This window comes from Dermochelys coriacea, chromosome 1, assembly GCF_009764565.3.
Source record: "Dermochelys coriacea isolate rDerCor1 chromosome 1, rDerCor1.pri.v4, whole genome shotgun sequence".
Lineage (NCBI taxonomy): Eukaryota > Metazoa > Chordata > Testudines > Dermochelyidae > Dermochelys > Dermochelys coriacea.
In genome coordinates, this window is record NC_050068.2 from 258,642,459 (window position 1) to 258,661,027 (window position 18,569).

At 50.5% G+C, this 18,569-nt stretch overlaps 1 protein-coding gene across 1 annotated transcript; it reads right to left on the reverse strand.

The window, feature by feature from the left end:
* Nucleotides 1-8,525: 8,525 nt before the first annotated feature.
* On the reverse strand, nt 8,526-18,481 carry ANKRD54 (ankyrin repeat domain 54). The gene is made up of 9 exons (XM_043520586.1): nt 18,402-18,481; nt 18,133-18,365; nt 16,666-16,713; nt 14,267-14,365; nt 13,953-14,024; nt 12,887-12,934; nt 12,649-12,773; nt 11,628-11,735; nt 8,526-10,316 (listed from the first exon to the last, which is right to left on the reverse strand). Exons 1-9 carry the CDS (start codon nt 18,419-18,421, stop codon nt 10,242-10,244), a joined length of 828 nt encoding a protein of 275 aa, XP_043376521.1. The 5' UTR covers nt 18,422-18,481; the 3' UTR covers nt 8,526-10,241.
* Between the last annotated feature and the right edge of the window lie 88 nt (nt 18,482-18,569).

Sequence of the window (18,569 nt, forward strand, 5' to 3'; positions counted from 1 at the left end):
TGTATTCTTGTTTGGCTGGATCCCTGTTTTCAACTTGGAGTGCAGGGGTGGGTTTTCTAGCAGTCCTTTGCAGCCTCACAAAAAGACAAGTGAAATGAATTGGCAGAGCTGTTTGTGTTGGGAGACCCCCAGGTTTGGATTACAAAGCAGTGCTGCAGGTCAACAGGGAAAGCTGTGTGGGACAAGGAGAAACGAGGACTGGAGTGGCAGGTGGTGCTGCAGATTGGAAGGTTCCACACACCCCTGGTCCTGTCCTCTAGCTCTGGCCAGTTGTACTCAGCCCTAACAGCTCCTTGCTTTCATGAACACTTGATTAAGAAAAGCAGGGAGTTTGGATGTTACACTCTGTTAAAAGCAACAGGTGCCCCAAATCTGGGGGATACCAAATGGTTGTGCAGCTGCAACTACTTCCTGAGCAGCATGGAAAATTCATACAATCCTAGGAACAGCAATAATAAAAAATCAGCTTGGTGGAACAAGAAAACATTGGAGCTGGACAGAGGAGACCATGTCACTGAGACACAGCAGGGTTTAATTTAAGTAGAGTAAGACTGATTGCCACAAAACCAACCTTCTAATATATTTGGTGCAGTCCCTCTGCAAAGCCCATCCTCCTCTACAAACTGGTTTAACATTCTTATATCTCTGCTCCCATCTGCTCATTGTAATTAAAAATCAGCTTGCTCTTTCACTTTGGTCACTCCATTGCATTTGTTCCGATTACCCCTTGGAAAGCTGGCTTGACCGGGTGAATTTGGCATCAGGTGCAGAGTGGAGCTCTGTATTTTCCATTGAATGCATCCAATGAAGTGAGCTGTAGCTCACAAAAGCTTATGCTCAAATAAATGTGCCACAAGTCCTCTTGTTCTTTTTTTAGAAGGGAGCTAGAGCAAGTTTTGCAGGCAAGATCGGAAGCTGGGTGGGGAGGGCGTGTCAGCATTGTGTTGGTGTGGTGGGCTGGCTGAGGAATCCAGGCTGGCCTGGCTCTGAGAGGAGGTGGAAGTGCTTACAGGTGGGTTAACACAGGAAGTGGGGATGGGACACTTGACCGGGGAATTGGGCAGCTGCTGACTTGTTTGGGTGGTGGGGAGGGTTAGGCAGCTGTAAGGGGTGGATACAGTTCATATAGACTTGGCTGCAGTGCATTTAAGGGGAGGGAGATGCAGTCAGCTGGCATGTTCCAAGAATTAAAGGGGCAGTTGCTGGTTTTGCAGAGTTTGAACAAGCCCTGAAAATTCAGCCAATATCATTTGAAGGGCCGGATGACTTGGAGTCTGTATGGGCAGGCAGAGAGAGAAACTCTCCCCCCCACCCACCCACCCCCAATCTTCCTATTGGTGAAAGGTGCTGAAGTCCCCTGTGTGTTTCTAGAAGGGGTCATGCACAGGCAGCAACTTCACAAGCTCTCTGACACCCTGCAAGAAGGTGCTTCTGCCCAGCTCGGGGAGTGGGAGGCACTATCTGTAGGGGAAGCGGGGATTTAACCTCCATGACCCACTTCTTCCTTGCCACCTTTGCTGGTACTGCTCTCAAGCGGGGAGAAGGGTGTTAGCACCACAGTAACAAAGTTTTTATTAGATGAGCAAGTCATGTAGGAACTAGACTGGGACCTCTCTCACCCCAGAACTGGTAGGGCTGCCAACTTTCTAATTGCAGAAAACCAAACACCCTTGCTGCGTCCCCTGCCCCGCCCCTTCTCCAAGGCCCCGCCCCTGCTCACTCCATCCCCCCTCCCTCTCTTGCTCTCCCCACACACTCACTCATTTTCACTGTGCTGGGACAGGGCTTGGGGTTGACGAACCAGAGGGGGTGTGGGTTCTGGGATGGAGCTGCGGAAGAGGAGTTTTGGGGTGCAGGAGGGTGCTCTGGGCTGGGGCTGTGGGTAGGGGTGCAGTAGGGGGTGAGGGCTCCAGCTGGGGGTGCAGGCTCTAGGGTGAGGTGAGGGATAAGAGGTTTGGGGTGTGGGAGGGAGCTGTGGGGTGAGGTTGATGGGTTTGAAGTTTGGGAGGGGGCTCTTGGCAGGTGTTTGGAGTGCAGGAGGGGGCTTCAGGCTGGGGCAGGGAGTTGGGGTACAGGAGGAGATGGGGCTCTGGCTGGGGGTACAGGCTTTGGGGTGGGGCTGGGGATGAGGGATTTGGAGTGCGGGAGAGGGTTCAGGGCTGGTGGTTGGAGTGCGGGGGGGTGAGGGCTCCGGCTGGGGGTGCAGGCTTTGGGGTGGGGTAGAGGATGAGGATTTTGGAGTGCGGGAAGGGGCTGGGGGATGGGGCTCCAGGCAGGGGGTTGGGGTGAGGGATCCGGCTGGGGATCCAGGCTCTGGTGTGGGATCGGGGATGAAGGGTGTGTGCTTCAGGAGGTGGTTCCAAGCTGGGGCAGGGGGTTGGGATGCAGGAGGGAGTTTGGGTGTGGGAGGGGGCTCAGGGTTGGGGCAAGGGGTTGGTGTGCGGGAAGAGTTTGGGGTGCGGGCTCCAGGCAGCGCTTACCTCAGGTGGCTCCTGGAAGTGGCCAGCATGTCCCCCTTATAGATTGAAAGGCCAAGGAAATCTGCGTGCTGCCCTCGCCCACAGGCACCACCTCCGCAGCTCCCATTGGCTGCAGTGGAGCCGGCGCTTGGGCAGGGGCAGCACGTGGAGCCCTCATAGCCACCCCTGCACCTAGGAGCTGGATGTGCCGGACACTTTCAGGAGCCACGCAGAGCCAGGGGAGGCAGAGAGCCTGCCTTAGCTCTGCTGCACCACTGACCAGACTTTTAGGTGCCCGGTCAATGGTGCTGTCCGGAGCTACCAGGGTCCCTTTTCGACTGGGTGTTCCGATCTAAAACCAGACACCTGGCAACCCTAGCTGGTGGAAGTACAGGCTAGTGATCACAGCAGGCAACTGGGAGGTGGTTTCCTAGGTTTTATTCCCAGCTCTACCCTATTATTATCTGTATTATGGTAACATCTAGAGCAGTGGTTCTCAACCAGGAGTACGTGTACCCTGGGGGTACTTAGAGGTCTTCCAGGGGGTACATCAACTCATCTAGATAGTTGCCTACTTTTACAACAGGCTATGTAAAAAGCACTAACAAAGTCAGTACAAATTAAAATTTCATACGGACAATGACTTGTTTATACTGCTCTATCTGCAATACACTGCAATGTAAGCAGGGCCGTCCCTAGGGGGTTGCGTGGCTTGGGACATAGGTGCCAAGTTTCTATCTGCTGGGGGGCGGTTGCTCCCCACCAGCTCTGCTCAGGCCCTGCCCTCACTCCACCCCTTCCCCAAGGCCCCACCCCACCTCTTCCCACCCCCACCCAGTTCTGCCCCCCTCCCCCGAATGTTCTCTGCCCTCACTCCTCTTCCCTCCCCCCAGTGACTCCAGACACTGCAAAACAGCTGATTGGCGGTAGGCGCTGGGAGGGAAGGAGAGGTGCTGATCGATGGGGCCCGCTGATGGGCAGGAGGCACTGAGGGGTGGGGGAGGTTGGTAGGGAGGCTTCTCCTCTGTCCCCACACCTGCCTCCCGCTTCACCTCCCCGTCTGCCTCCTCACAAAGTGAGGGGCCCCCCAAAGTGTGGGACCCAGGACAGTTGCCCTGATTTGCCGTACCCTAGGGACAGCTCTGAATGCAAGTACAATATTTATATTCCAATTGATTTATTTTATAATTGTATGGTAAACATGAGGAAGTAAGCAATTTTTCAGTAATAGTGGCTGTGACACTTTTTTGTATTTTTGTCTGATTTTTGTAAGCAAGTAGTTTTTAAGTGAGGTGAAACTTGGGGTACGCAAGACAAATCAGACTCCTTAAAGGGGTACAGTTGTCTGGAAAGGTTGAAAGCTCCTGACCTAGAGCCCCAGATGAGAGCCGCATCCCACTGGTTTTTACTGCAGGGCCCGTGGTAAGAGCCCTGACCCCAAACTGCTTACAATCGAAATAGGATTTTCATAGAATATAGAATTTTCTTTTACCTTTTTCTCTTTAAATAAAATCCTTCTTTTTAAGAACTTGACTGATTTTTCCATTGTTCCAAGACCCAGAGGTTTGGGTCTTTGATTATTTTGTAACCAATTGGTTAGGTTATTATTCTCAAGCCTCCCCAGGAGATGGGGTGTATAGGCTTGGGGGAATAGGACTCCAAGTGGTCCTTTCCCTGATTGTTTGTTAAATCACTTGGTGGTGGCAGTGATCTAAAGGCAAGAAGGGAATCTGTGCCTTGGGGAAGTTTTAACATAAGGTGGTAAGAATAAGCTTAGGGGGTCTTTCATGCGGGTCCCCACATCTGTACCCCAGAGTTCAGAGTGGGGAAGGAACCCTGACAGGCTGTAATGAAGTGGACCTGCCATATTAATAAATGGACTAGAGCACCACAGCTGCTGCCCACTCACTGGGAGGGAGACAATGATCTCCGTTCCAGTTGATCACAGGAATCATGCTGGTTGTTGCCAGGGTCAGTGTGATTGTACAGAAATATGCCTTGCCAGCCCCACCTTGCTATTGTACAAGTGCTCAGTCATTTGAATAAATTTCAGGCCTCTGGACATGTCCAAGGGGGAACCAGCAGTGTGTCTGGTGGGGGGATGTCATAAATGTCTGCATCTAGTCAAAAAGAACAAGCACACCAAGGAAGAGAGGGACTTGTATTTATTCTGGGAGAAGTTCAAGAGTAACCTAGCCTCTACAGGGGAAAGGAGAGCTGCACTGCCTGCTCCATCAAGGGCAGGGGAGTCACAAAGGTTTGTGTGGGGTGGATTTTAATGTTCATGAAAGGAAAGTCCAATAGCTATGGACTAGAACCAGGAATAATGCAAGCTTACCTCTGCTACTCTCTGCTGATGCACCTCAGTTCTGTACCACCCTGCGCACATGCGTGCGCACACACCCGCCAGGTTTTTGTATAGCTGTTCCCAACTCTAGTTCATTTCCTGCTTGGTTCAAATTAATTTAGACCCCGGCAATGTGTACGAGTAGTCCCAATTCCTCTACGCAGTCTGCATGGCTTTGCACTTGTTTGTTATTACCTGCTGTTGCTTAGCTCTGTCAGGTCCTTGTGGTGGCGTTCCTCTGTCTTCTCTAGTCTGGCCTAACCTAATTAATTTTGTGTCCTCTGCAAATGTTGCCCCCCCTTACCCTTCACCTCTTTTGGGATCACTGCTGAAAGGTGCTAATGGCTGCCAGCAGGTGGGTACTGGGATCCAAGACCCATTCATAGGCCTCCTTAAGCCAGTGTCAAGCACGCTTTCAACAGATTTCAGAGTAGCAGCCGTGTTAGTCTGTATTCGCAGAAAGAAAAGGAGTACTTGTGGCACGAAAGCTTATGCTCAAATAAATTTGTTAGTCTCTAAGGTGCCACAAGTCCTCCTTTTCTTCTTTCAACAGAAGCAGCAACAAACCCTTTTATGTAGTAAAAACAGCTGGAGGCTTTGGGGTTACAACCTGGGGAACTAGGCTGCCTGGCAAGTCGGAGCTAAGTGCATGGCCTGAGGGGTGGCCCTGGTTGCAAATGCAGGGGCTAGAATATGGGTTGCAGGCTGCGTGTGTTGGAGGCAAAATGCTGGGAGAAGCTGATTTGAGCACGATTCTGAGAGGAAGCAGGAAGACCAGGCTGCTTGGGCACAGAGCCTGTTGGAGGGTTAGATTTGGGGATTTCTGAGCAATGAAATTGTCTGTTGTTTGCTTCCACTATGTTCTGGGAAACAGGGCTTTGTATACATATTTTTGTAACCAAGAATATACCTGACTCATAATGAATTTCCCATCCTAACAGAAACAATTCTGCAAGGGCCTGAATACTGGCTAACTGCTGGGGCTGAAGGGGCAACCATATTTAAATACTGAAGCTTTGGGACACCCTATTGTTAACCGTAAGCCACAATGAAAACTGGCCTAAATTCCTAGCCTTTATTTTCCATCCCTTAACCAGTTCCTGATCTATGATCATACTTTGTGTCTCAGTTGCCTACTTTATTTTTTAATAACCTCATGTTACGGACACTCTGTTTATTTGGATTTGTCTGAAAGCTTCTATCTGCCAGTTTTCCTTTATCCGCTTGCTAATCAAACTCTGGTTCCTCACTAATTCACCAGTGGGCTCAGAGCTGCCAGGGTTGCTCTCCCATGCTAGCCTGGCTCTATGAAGAAAAATGAGGCTTGTTCTGCACAGATCTTTCTGTAGCAAGGAGGATAAAAGATCAGAGGTACATACTGAATGAGCAGACAGAGGTAAATGAAGGGGCAGGGGCAGCTGGAGATGTTTCATGGGGCTTTTTGGCAACAAGGATATTACTAGGAATTGGAGATCACTAGGAAGCTAGTAAAGGGAGATGGAGGATGGGAGTCATAGAGTTTTCTTTCCTGAAGAGTGAGTTGTCTTGATGCCCTAGAGTTTAATTATTTCAGCAGCTGAAGAGTGAGAGGTATTTCTGCGTGGGTACATGCCTGCACATGCTGGAGTGTATGTTTTCCATTCATTTGTAATGGAGCAGCTGCTTTGGAGTAAATCCTTTTGTTCTTTGGCATCTATATAATTTCTCCATAGTATTAAAAGTAGTCACGGTCTGGATGTGCTCCAGCGCCTCAGTGCAATGCAGCCACATATTGGCCCTGTGCACTGGATGTTTCTTGACAAACCCATCCCTCAAACTGGCTGGCACTATCCATGAGGTCATATGGCTTGTGTCCCATGCACACTGGCATGGCCTTCCGTGCCAAGCCAGTCCCCAAGGCTGGGTGCTGCGTGTTCAGTCAGTGTGGAACTCACTCTTTACTGCAGAATCTTAGCTGAAATTGAAAAATGTCTTGGGTCTCATGGTTGCAAGGAAAAGCTTGAAAATGGGAATGGTATGTAACATGCTGCTGGCCTGAGTGTGCAGCCAGCCTGGTCCGATCGCTCTGAGTGGTGTCAACTGTGCCATTCGTTAATGAGTTAATTCTGAAACCTGCTGATGACAATTTGTGTGAGAACAACATGAAGCTGCTTTCAATATCAAAATAAACAGCACAGGGGAGATTGTATTGACTGGATTATTCATGTTAATCTTTAATTCAGTAAAAACCTACCTTTGTAAAATGTACTGGAAGCTGCTACTGAAGAGTGCTACAAAAGCCAGGGACCCTGCTGTAGAGCACATGGGGCCTTCCACCAAGGGAAAGCTCTGGGATCCTATTAGGTGATGCATAACAGCAATGAAGGCAGGACAGCTAAAGGAAATCAGGTACTGCAGACACAGTGAAGCATGATGAAGATACAATTTCTACATTCAGAGCCACCCCTTCTCCTAATTGCTCTAGTTTACTATAAGAGTGATCTGCTTCAGATGAGGACTGCCAAACTGAGCAGGATGGTAGGTTTGATTGTTTCCAGCCCAGGATTGTGCATGACTGGATGACAGAAATGTGGTAAGTGCTGCTCTCAGGTCAGAGGGAAACAGCCCTTTAGAATGTCATGGTGAGCCCTGGTGCCAGCTTGGTCTGTGGGTATGTCTCATCCCATTAGACTGGCAGTAGAAAAGCAGAACTGCAAAGGGCAAGTTGTACCATGTGATTGGTCTGCTTGCCATTTAAAAAGGATCTAACCCCCCTAAGGCATTTTATCTGCAACCAAATGCTCTTACTAACCAGCAGTAGTGGCAATTTTCCCAAAAAACCCATCATCCTTCAGATGACATACAGCAGATGGCCCAGCTAGTGGGTTGTTGAGGAGAAACATAAAAAGCTGCCCTCTGAGAGGCAGACATTAGTGGGTAGTTGCAAGGGCTCAGAGCAGGCAACCACCATCACCTACACCCAGACATCACCCTTTTTGACTCCAACCCTGTTTAGGGATGAGGTGTTGTAGAAGCTCAGCAGCTAACCTCACACAGTGGGGCCATGACACGCTGCATGCAGCAACTTCTCCTGCTCCTAGCCAAAAGGGCTCTGATCTCAGATGTGAACTGCAACAAAAGCAAACCAGTCTGTTCTAGCTTCACTACAAGCATCACCGACAGCAACTGTGGCATTAAAGACAACCCTAGCTGCTCTTTCCTTAGCTATTTTAATGGTCTCTTCTATCTCACTTGTGAGATGCTCTTTCCCCTGTAATCTTTAGAATCTAGCCAATGCCAGTCTGAGCCCCAGCACGTGGTCGCATTTTTCATTTGGCAAACAGTGATGATTTTATCATGTTTTCTCCCCTCCTGCTGCACACTAATGCTTGCTCTCAGACCAGTCATGGTCAGACAGCATTGCTTTCCTCTCTGCAGAATGCATGATAGCTCCTGGCCTGGAGCCCTACAACACACTGATTTGTGTAGGATCTATAGCAAATTCATATATTTATGGTTTAGATTCCTCAGCAAGGGGACTGAAGATCAGGTGAATCAGAAGCAGGGTCCAGGGGTCTGCAAAGAGGCCAGTGTTTGTGGTCAAGGCAACTCGACATTTGTCATCTTTAATTCAAGCACTGCTTTTTAAGAGAAGTTGTTACCGAGTCCAGTGTCAGGCCCCAGGCACAGGAGATAGAGGGAGAGAGGTGAGTCCTAAGACGAAAGAACTGGTGGAGGACTTCAAAAAAGCTGACAGTATTTTAATGAATGTAAAATGTAAGAGTTCAGATTGTCATCCACCCCCTTTGTGTCTCTTTTAGCCAGCATGTTGGAACAACGTCTTAAGTCACAGTGACAGCTCCAACAAAATCAGAACGCAGAGTCAGTCCCAAACTTCCCTCCCCAAAAGAGCATACATACGTCTCTAAGCTGCATGCATCAAGGTGAAATTCAAGCTTTGGATACATGCATCTAGTCAGTCTCATCTCAGACAAGGGATGCACCTGTTACTAAACAGCGTCCGATCCTATTGTCCTCTGGGTCTAAAAAACCACCTTAGGATGTTCATGATTCAGGGGAAGTACTGGCTGCTCTTGAGAGTCAGTACCTTAAACAGAATCCACCCAGCTCTTGTTAATGACCACACCCAATGGATGGCAAAGAACATGTTCTGTGGCAACTCCCTGCATCCTTTCCATGCTCCCCATTTCAGGCCTCTTGTGGGCATCACAATTCATCCAGCACATTGAACTTATTTAAAATCCCTTCCCCTCAAATGAATTTAGTGCTGGTAAAATATGTCTGATTGACAGGCCTTCAGACTGGCATCTATTTTAGCCCCAGGATTAGTGATACCACATGGGCAGCAACAATGTAAGTTTGCCCCCACCCTAGCAACATGGCTCAGGTCTAAGTTACAGGTCAGCCACATTGAGGTGGAAAGATGAGTTGTTTTAATGGCTCAAATCAAGGCTTGATCTCCTGCTTGAGACGGCTTAAAAAAAAAAAAAGGGAAGATCGAAGTTAGCCATGGTGCTGGCTTGTGGGACATAGATATCTGTCCCCCTAGAACTGGACTAGGAGTGGGTATGTCACCCAACCCTGTAACTGGGCAGCCATAATCTGGTAACAAATTTATCTATCTATATATTTTTAACAAACCCATTGCTGTGGTCTCTGAGCACAAAGTTTTAGTGATTCCTTGAGGTGGGATCACATTGGAAGCAGCAACCTTGCGGTGAAAAGCTTTGTACCCCAGTCCCACACTGACAAGCTCTTTCCCTTTTGACAGCAGGCCCCTGTGGGAGTTGAGGATGAAGGCCCAGGCTCTGATGATGATTATTTTTTTCCTCGTTTCACCTACTCCAACCAATGCTCAGTGAGCTCTGCTGAATTTCCATCTTCATTTCCTGTGAGTGCAGGAAATCGGAGTCTTCCAGCATCTGAACAAGCCTACTCATGTGCAACTAGATACTGTGACCATGTCCAATGGTGCCTAGGAAAGGCAGATCTGTACACAAAGGCATGTCGGAGAGCTGTCGCTGCCTGAGTGCACCTGGGTGTAGCTGGTGACCAGGGGTACACTGGTTAGCGCCCCAATCACTCTGAGCTTGGGATGCTTTGAGAAAGGCTGAGTGTTCAAAAGAGGGACATGCCACACAAGGCCAGCACATTCGTTAAACCATCCAATATAGAGCAGGATGATAAGGAAGAGGGGCCCTTTGCTCCAAAAGTCAGGAGCTCCAGCATTCAATTGTCTTCCTAGGCGCCTCAGAAGGTGGTGGTGATGGCAGCACCGGACGGGATAGTCTGAGAGTTGAGTGCTACGCTGGGGAGGGTCCAGCAGGAACAGGGTATCTGGCAGTGGCAGCAATGTTTATAATCTAGGTGATGCGCTCCAGCTGCCCCTCCCCTGGGGCCTCTCCTGTTGACCAGGGGAACGATCTGAAAGCCCATTACCTCTTCTCTATCTTCTGCATCTGTAGACTGAGTGAGGTGAAGCTGGCCAGGAGGTCAGTGACCTCATCCACCTGCCGTAGAAACAATGCAGTTTGTTATCACAAGACAAGCAGAGGCTGCAAGGGAAGGAAGACTGAGCATAATGCAGGATGTACACAGTGATGAGCTGCCAAAATCTTAACTGGTTCCCTATAAAAAGTTCTGATTTAAGGGTGTGCCAAGAGGTGGAGGGGGTGGGGGTGTAGTGGCAGGGAAGAGATTGCACAGAGGCAAAAGGGGCTCATTGCAGTGGGTGCTGTGGCAGGGAGGGAGTGGCACAAAGGAGAAGTGGGCAGGAGGGGGTTGTTGCAAGGGGCTAGCAGGCAGGGGTGTGTATGTGCCCAGGGTTGTTGCAGGGGCGTGAAGGTGACAAGGAGGGGTTTGCACAAGGGAGGAGTGGGCAGGAGGGAGATGGCGGGGGGGGCTCCCGAGGTTGATGCAGGGGTGAAGGTGACCGTGGCTGGCTGGGGGTGGGGGTTGCCAGGTGGAGGTTGCCCAGAGGCAAAAGTGGCAGAACAGGGTGGGTTGTAGGGGTGGAGGGTGCACAGGGGAGAAGGTAGCTGGTCGCTGGGTGTTGGAGGGGGTGGCACTGGATGGGGGAGGGATGCCCAGGTTGCTCCCACATACACCATTCCCCAGGCCAGGGACTGGACCTGCCCACCCCCCGGCACTCCACGGGCCCATGCGGCTCAGCTAGGTACCTTGCAGGCGGAGTAGACACCCAGCTTCTCTGCCTGAAGAGCAGAGCGCAGCTGCGCCTTCTTCCCCACGCTGTGGGCCAAGCCATGCTCCCCACTGCCCCTGGGGCTCTCAGCAGCAGTGGCGGTAGCTGAGGCTCTGTGAGAGGGGGGAGGGGCCGGGGGGAGCCTCCACAGCCAGGAGCTTAGGGAGCCGTAACAATTTTTAACAATCAGTTCTAAAACTGGTTCAAAATTTAACAACCGTTTCGCATGAACCGGCTCCAGTTCACCACTGGATGTACCTCATCCTTGCCTGGAAGGGCCCACATGTGTAGATGAGTGGGGAAATTAAATCTTCTCAGCCCATCTGGTCTTTGACGTCTCTGCTGAGACTGCCATTAAGGGTACCCTGGGCACTGGCAATGCTGTTCGTGTTATGAATATCTACTCACCAGAATACAGACATTCTTCTCACTACCCACTCCCACCAAATGAGTTACTACAAAACCTAGCTACCATGAATCTTTCCATCATTACATCTGGGCTCGAATATGAACCACTGACATGGAGGGGAATGTTACCCTACTGAAGCTGTCTATTCTCTCTTGGATGTATGTGTGAAGCCAGCAACGCAGTATGGAAGTCACTCTGGCTGCCTCTCACCTGCTCCTTAGTACTGGTCATCTGTAACCTGGAGCAGAGATCATCCAACTGCTCCCGCTGCTCATGCTGCCCAAGGCGCTCCAGGTATTCCCGCAACATCTGGATAATCTGAAACAGGCAGTATGGTGAGATGCAAGAGCAGGGCAACTGTAACCAGGACAGGGCACTGGTGGTACAAGGACAAAGGGACAACCACAGCAGGCAGGCTATTAGCAGTACTGCCACAAGCACAGTGTCATTTCTGAGGTCTGGGGGTAGGCACCCACACAGGAGATCAGAGCCATGCTTCAAAGCAGCTGGACAGTGCTATTTGTAGAGGCGCAGTCCAGTGTGTCTCCCGAAGGAAGGCTACATATGAATCAGATGCTGAGTTTTTTCAGATGGGCTGGTTATTCAATTGATTCCTATCCATGGCTATTAGAACATAGTGGTGAGACCAAAGTCCTCAAAGGGCCAGCCTCACATCCAGTGGTTCCCTGGGTAAAAAATTCTTGTTGCTTTCTCCCCCTCAGGTCTGCGTTACCCAAACCTCCTCACTTTCCTCTCCTCCGTTTCCTGACTCGTGAACCTGGACAGGTGAGGTTCAGGACCTTCCAACCAGTGCTCCAGAAAAGTGCACAGCTGTTCCTATTAGTCAACTAGCCTTGCCTGATGCTTGCAATGGGAGAACATAAGGGGATTTCTAAGGGGTCCCTCCTATAGCCAGACATCTCCATTTCGTAGTTCTCACTAGCTGCCATTAAGTGCATTCTAGGGCCCACAAGCCCTGGAGAGATCCTGCAACAATTCCAAGTGGTGTTTAGGGAGATACTCTCCAGAGGCAGAGAGAGATGGGATGTCAGAGCCTGGGACGAAGAAGGTCAGGAGTCCTGGAATTGCCAGCATGCTGGAGCAGCTGAGGTACTCAAGTGAAGCACTTAAAGCAGTTATGAAACCCCATGTGTCCTTCAGAGTGCACCGAAGAAAGGCAGTGCTTGGAGAGCAGATGCACACAGTATCAGAGAGCATGAACGTTTCTCACCTGCTTCACTTCAAGGCGCACGGCCTCCAGGCTCTGAGAGAGCCCTTCCTGCAGGATGTTCAGCTTGGACTTGGCAAGGTGCAGAGGAGTCCTCCCGGCTCGATCCAAGGCATCGACTCTGGCTCCTGAAAGGTGCACATGCATGAGGGGGAGAGAGGTTGATTAAAAGCAACAGCGGCCCTGGGGGAAGGTCAAAGAGATGGTGGTAGCATTATAATCTGTAAAGAGGAAGTGTTACCTCCGCGCAGCAGCAGCGTGATGACGGGAACATGGTTCGTGCAGGCAGCTGGGAAGGGAAAACATGAGACGCACAACTCAGAGTAGAGCTACAGTCCAGGGAAGGGGATCCTGCTCACGTACTAAGCCCCCTGGGCTCCATAGCACAGGAAACCAGATCCCTAGGGGGTTCTTTATCAGAAGGTAGGGCAGCACTCCCCTTTGAAGCCTGCTCAATGATCAGGGGTTAAAGCAGGGGTGGGAAAACTTTTTGGCCTGAGGGCTGTACCGGGTTTTGGAAATTTTATAGAGGGCCGGTTATGGGAGGCTGTGCCTCCTCAAACAGCCAGGCGTGGCCCAGCCCCTGCCCCCTATCTTCCCCCTGCCCCATCCACCCCCTCCCGTTTCCTGTCCCCTGACCGCCCCTGGAACCCTCACCCATGAGTGCCCCCCGCTGCCCTATCCAACCACTCCTCCTTCCTGACTGACCCGCCAGGACTGCTGCCCCCATTCAACCCCCCGTTCCCCATCCTCTGACCACCCCGACCCCTATCCACCCCCTGCAAACTCCCCTGCCCTCTATCCAATGCCCCCTTCTCCCTGCCCCCTTACCGTGATGTCTGGAGCATCGGTGGCTGGCAGCGCTACAGCCGCGCTGCCCGGCCAGAGCCAGCCACAGCGGCGCAGTGAGCTGAGGCTGCGGGGAAGGGGGGACAGCAGGGGAGGGGAGGGGAGGGGAGGGGCCGGGGACTGGCCTCGCAGGCCAAGAGCCGGGCCAGATGGCCTGCGGGCCGTAGTTTGCCCACCTCTGGGTTACAGCCTCTGCCAACAAGCTGGATAGTCTCTGAAACATCCCTCTTGTTTCTCAGGGCCAGCAGGAGGAAAGAGATGTACTTCCCTCAGCTCTGACCCTTAAGCTGCCTTCAATTAAAAAACAAATCTGATGGAACCCAAAGAGTCCAGGACAGGGGTTGGTTGCCACAATACAGAGAAGGAAAGAAAGGAAGGAAACTAATGGGGATCTTCACAACTCTGGGCACAAAGATCATCAGGTTACAGAAGTCCCGATTTCAGCTCCTGACACTTACCCAAGTGTAATGCAGTGTTCCCCAGTCCATCTCTCTGGTTCGGGTCTGCCCCATGGTCCAAAAGCAACTGCACTAGAAACGATTAAAGGGACCCATTTCAGTCTCTTCCCTCTGCCCAGTAGGTCTAAGAGGGAAGAGCCAGTGTTGGCCGCACTGAATGTTATAGGGGATCTTGAGAGGCAGCACATGTGCATGCCAGGGATTGCAGGGGAAATGCTGCTTTTAGCAAGGTGCACAATTAAAGAAACACACAGATTCCTCCAAAACCCCTCCCACAAGGAAATTGGATCATGGAATAATCCCTTCCCACTCACCGATGCGATCATTGCCATTGCAGGAGGCAAAGTGCAGGGCCGTACGGCCTTTGTCATCTGCAGCACAGGGATCAACCCCATCTTCTAAGAGTTGCTGCACTGACATCACAGAGAAAGAGAGAAGGAGAGACCGTGTTAATTGGGAGAGAAAGCTGATCAGTAAAGCAGCTATGGGAGACACAACCAGATGAGTGCTAGAGCCCAAATATGGGAATGAGAGATTGATGATGGAAAGGGATTCCCTTGTCCCATTTTACTTGTTCCTCTCTACTCCCATCCATCCAACTACCTCTTCAACCCCAATGGAAGGGACACCCTGGTGCAACTTAGACTGCCTCCATTCTTCAGCAGAGGAGGAAATATTTCTTTATGTGGAGAATGAGTAACAAGTACAACTCACAGTCATGGGATATTATTGGTGCAAACAGAATTCATAGATTCCAAGGCCCAAAGGGACTACTGTAGTCATCCAGTCTGACCTCCTGTATAACACAGGCTATAGAGCATATCTTTTTTTTTAAAAAAAAAAAAATCCATCCTTGATTTAAAAATGGTCAGCGATGGAGAATCCACCATTACCCTTGGTAAATTGTTCCAATGGTTAATTAATATAGACATCTAGACAAATTCAGACTGGAAATAAGCTTCCACCCACTGGATTATGTTATGCCTTCATGTGCTAGAGTGAAGAGCCCATTATCAAACATTTGTTCCACATGTACATACTTATGGACTGTAATCAAATCACTGCTTAACCTTCTCTTTGTTAAACGATCTAGTTTGAGCTCTTTGAATTTATCACTGTAAAGCATCTTTTCTAATCCCTTAAGCATTCTTGTGGCTCTTCTTCAACAAGGTCAGTGACCATTGTATGACTAAGAGTAGCAGTGACATGAGCAAGGTTAAGATTACAAGAGTTATCAATTCTCGTTCTTTGGGGGTATAAATTAATCCCCAGCTCAGCTCAGAAAGAAGCTAGCCCCCGGTTATTCAATCAGGGGACTTTAAGTCTTGCTCTGAAACATTCATTATTGGCCAGTGTTGGAGGCAGGACACTGGAATGATTCAGCTATTGGTCTGTTCTGGTATGGCGGTTCTGATGTTACCTTCCTCCTGGGTTCTAGGGTTGGAACCATTATTACAACTGGGCTTCCTTCCCCTGCCCCTCCGGGATTATTTCTAAACATGGTGGGGAAAAATGGAAGTAACACCTGAAAAGATGACTGTGCCCTTAGGATAGGTGCAATTCTGCTCTCTTAGCCAGGGGATAAGGAGAAAGACTGACAGGCCAACTACAGGAAACATTAATGTAAAGTCCAACCTAATCATCTCCTAAGACCAGCAGGAAACAATTTAACCTTTCCCATTCTGACAATGTTTTGAGATGAGTGAAGATTCGGTGTGATGACAGAAATGGTCAAAGATTATTTCCACGCTGATGAGTAACTGATTCAATAACAATCACTTCACTGGCATGACAAGCTATAAAACATTGCAAGATTTAATACACAAGGGACCTGCATATAGATTTAGAACACATTTTGCAACTATAATATAGTGGGACACACGGGTTTTAATACAGGGTCATACTGTACAAGTCACTTCTGACCCAGTACCTCAAGCTGAGACATGTTCTATAGCACTCTGCATCAATAGATTTCAAAGCCCTTCACAAAAATGAGCATGTGTCATCTCCCTGCCTTACAAATGGGAAAAGGGCACAGAAAAGCTCAGTGACTTGCCTAAGTCATAGAGTGAGTCAATAATCAATATTGTTTCTTTGTTCTCCCCCATCTGTCTGTATCAACGGATTGTCTCTTGTCTTATACTTGGATTGTAAACTCTTTTTGCACAGGGATCATCTTTTTGTTCTGTGTACAGCACCTAGCACAACGGGGTCCTGGTCTGTGACTGGGATGCCTAAGTGATATGGTCATACAAATAACAGTAGCAGAGGCAGGAATAGAATCTGCATTGCCCAAGTCTTGTTCTCCTATCTGGTGTGCCATGCTGGCTGACAACAGACTGGGGCTGTTTGTGCAACAGTCACTTGTCTTTCTTTCAAAAAGAGCTTTGCTCTTCTGCCACTCTGCAGCAGGACATGTTACTATTGTTGATACCTGGGCTGAAGTCTCTGTCACATATGTAATAAAAATGCAATGCTAGTCTGTCTTAAGGCACTCTGCAACACCTAACGCTCAAGTGGAGAGGGTAGAAATGCTAGATTGAACTTTACACCCAGCCCTATCCTAGCAGAACAAAACTATTTCTCCATGTGCAATGTCTGAACAGCTGGTTCTACAAACCACCTTCATTTCCCTTTGCTCCCCCACAACGCCAGTTGCAAAACTGCCCTTCCAGGGAAAGGTTCTGAGTAGACCTGGCTGGTGCAGACTCACCTGTTTCTAAGTCGTTAGCATTGGCGGATTCTCTCAATCTTTTCAGAGCTGCGGAAAAGAGAAAGGGTTACTGCAAAGAGCATAGAGAACAGGGGTAGTTCCATTATTAGAACCCTCTCTTCAGGACAAGTCCCAAATTCAGGAGCTAAACAACACTGGAAGGATTGGCTTGTCCCTAGAGGAAGGGATATATGATATCAAGGCCCCAGGAAGCAGGAGACTTCATATTTTTCTTCCAAAGGTGGTCATTAGGCCTTTCCTGCCATACAGCACTTCCCAAGGAAGCCTCTTTGTAGTGTAACACTGACAGACCCTGGTCCTTGGGATCAAACCTGGGACCTCTGGAGCTAAGTGCATGAGCCTCTACTGCATGAGCTAAAAGCCATATGGCTGTTAGCAAAGGCTGTAGAACAGACTCATTAACCTCTCTCTCTAAGTGGTCTCGGGGCCACTAGATGGGACAGACCACCACACCAGGAGCTCAAATTTGAAAGTTAACGAGAACCTTTTCCCAACTCCCCCATGCAACTAATCTTAGATTCGGCCATCTCCTCTCTACTCCACCAACAAAGGGTGTATGTATTCTAATAAAACATCTTTATTGGCATGGTAGGTTATACAAGGGCTTCCACCTAGACTCGGAGAACTTGGCTACGTGTCTGTACCTGGTTACCCATTTCATGTCCCATTGCCAGCATTGACTCAGTGTCAGATTGCTGCACAATGTCACGCTATTCCTACCATCCTTTTTTCTTCCCCAAAGCATTTCAGAGTGTTTCTTCCTTATATATTAATGGACAATATTGTGCTCCTTTGTAGCAGCAGAGTGGGAAATGGCTCTTGATAGGGTTTGACTGGCAGCAACTGAGTGACCTGTATTCCTTTTGGTGGTTCCCATCTTGTGCACCAGAATAAGTCTTTGTGGTTGCAAAGGGCACTCTGTAAACAAAATGTACGCCAGTACATCTGTCAGAGCCTGCAACCTGCTTGACCCAACGGTTTGGCAGAGTCTTAGTTCTGAAGCCTAGTGATATGGCTTATGTTATGACTTATGCTAGCCATTTCATTGCTAATCAATTGTTTAGAGCTGCTCGATTTACTGAGAACGGTCTCTCATGAGCACGTATGAGAGGACAGAGCTGGGGCCAGACTGGGGGAAGAGTACCACCATTTATTGTTTTCCAATCAGACGTCTGGGCTTCAGGGGGCCAGGGCAGGGGCCCAGGCTGGAGCAGAGTCCTAGATTGCGTTTCCTGCTCCCCTGCACCAGCTGGACCCGGCCAGTCCCCTACAACCGAAGGGAAGAGGTCACGGAGTGGGGCCCCCCGCTTCTCCCCTGGCCCGGGAGGGGAGGGCAGGGGGCTTTCTCCTGGCGCTCGAGCCTCATGCCAACACGGGGGGCTGCGCCCGGGGGCCCCTCCCCTGGGGGGATTGTGCCCGTCCCCCCGCCCCGCGCTCGCCCCTCACCGTGGATCTCTTTGCCCGTGGGCCCCAGGGCGCGGTGCAGCCGGGCGGCCCTGCGCTGGCGGCGGGCGGGGATCTTGCCCGCCGGCGGGTCGCGCTGCCACAGGACGTGCAGGTAGCCGAGCGAGGCGGGGCCCGGGGCCTCCGGGGGGCCTCGCAGCGCGGCCCCGCACTCCGCCAGCGCGAACCCGCCCCCCGGGGGCCCCGGCGCCTCGTTCGAGGCCGCCGCGGCCGCGGCCGCGCCAGCCCCAGCCCCAGCCCCAGCCCCAGCGCCAGCCCCAGCGCCGTCCATCCCCGCGCGGCCTCCCGGCTTCCGAGGGCCGGGCCCAGGCGCGCTGACAGAGGGCGGGGAGAACCTAGTAACTATAGGAACGAGGGCGGGGAGTCAGAGGCGTGGCTGCCTGCCCCAATCACAGAGTCCGGCACCACGCAGCCAATCG

Excerpts from the sequence above, each read along its gene's own strand:
- ANKRD54 (XM_043520586.1), bottom strand. The coding sequence starts at position 18,421 with ATGGACGGCGCTGGGGCTGG. Across the intron at positions 12,774-12,886 it reads CACGCTGCTGCTGCGCGGAG|GAGCCAGAGTCGATGCCTTG; the intron begins GTAACACTTCCT and ends TGCACCTTTCAG. Across the intron at positions 11,736-12,648 it reads TGCGCCTTGAAGTGAAGCAG|ATTATCCAGATGTTGCGGGA; the intron begins GTGAGAAACGTT and ends TGCCTGTTTCAG.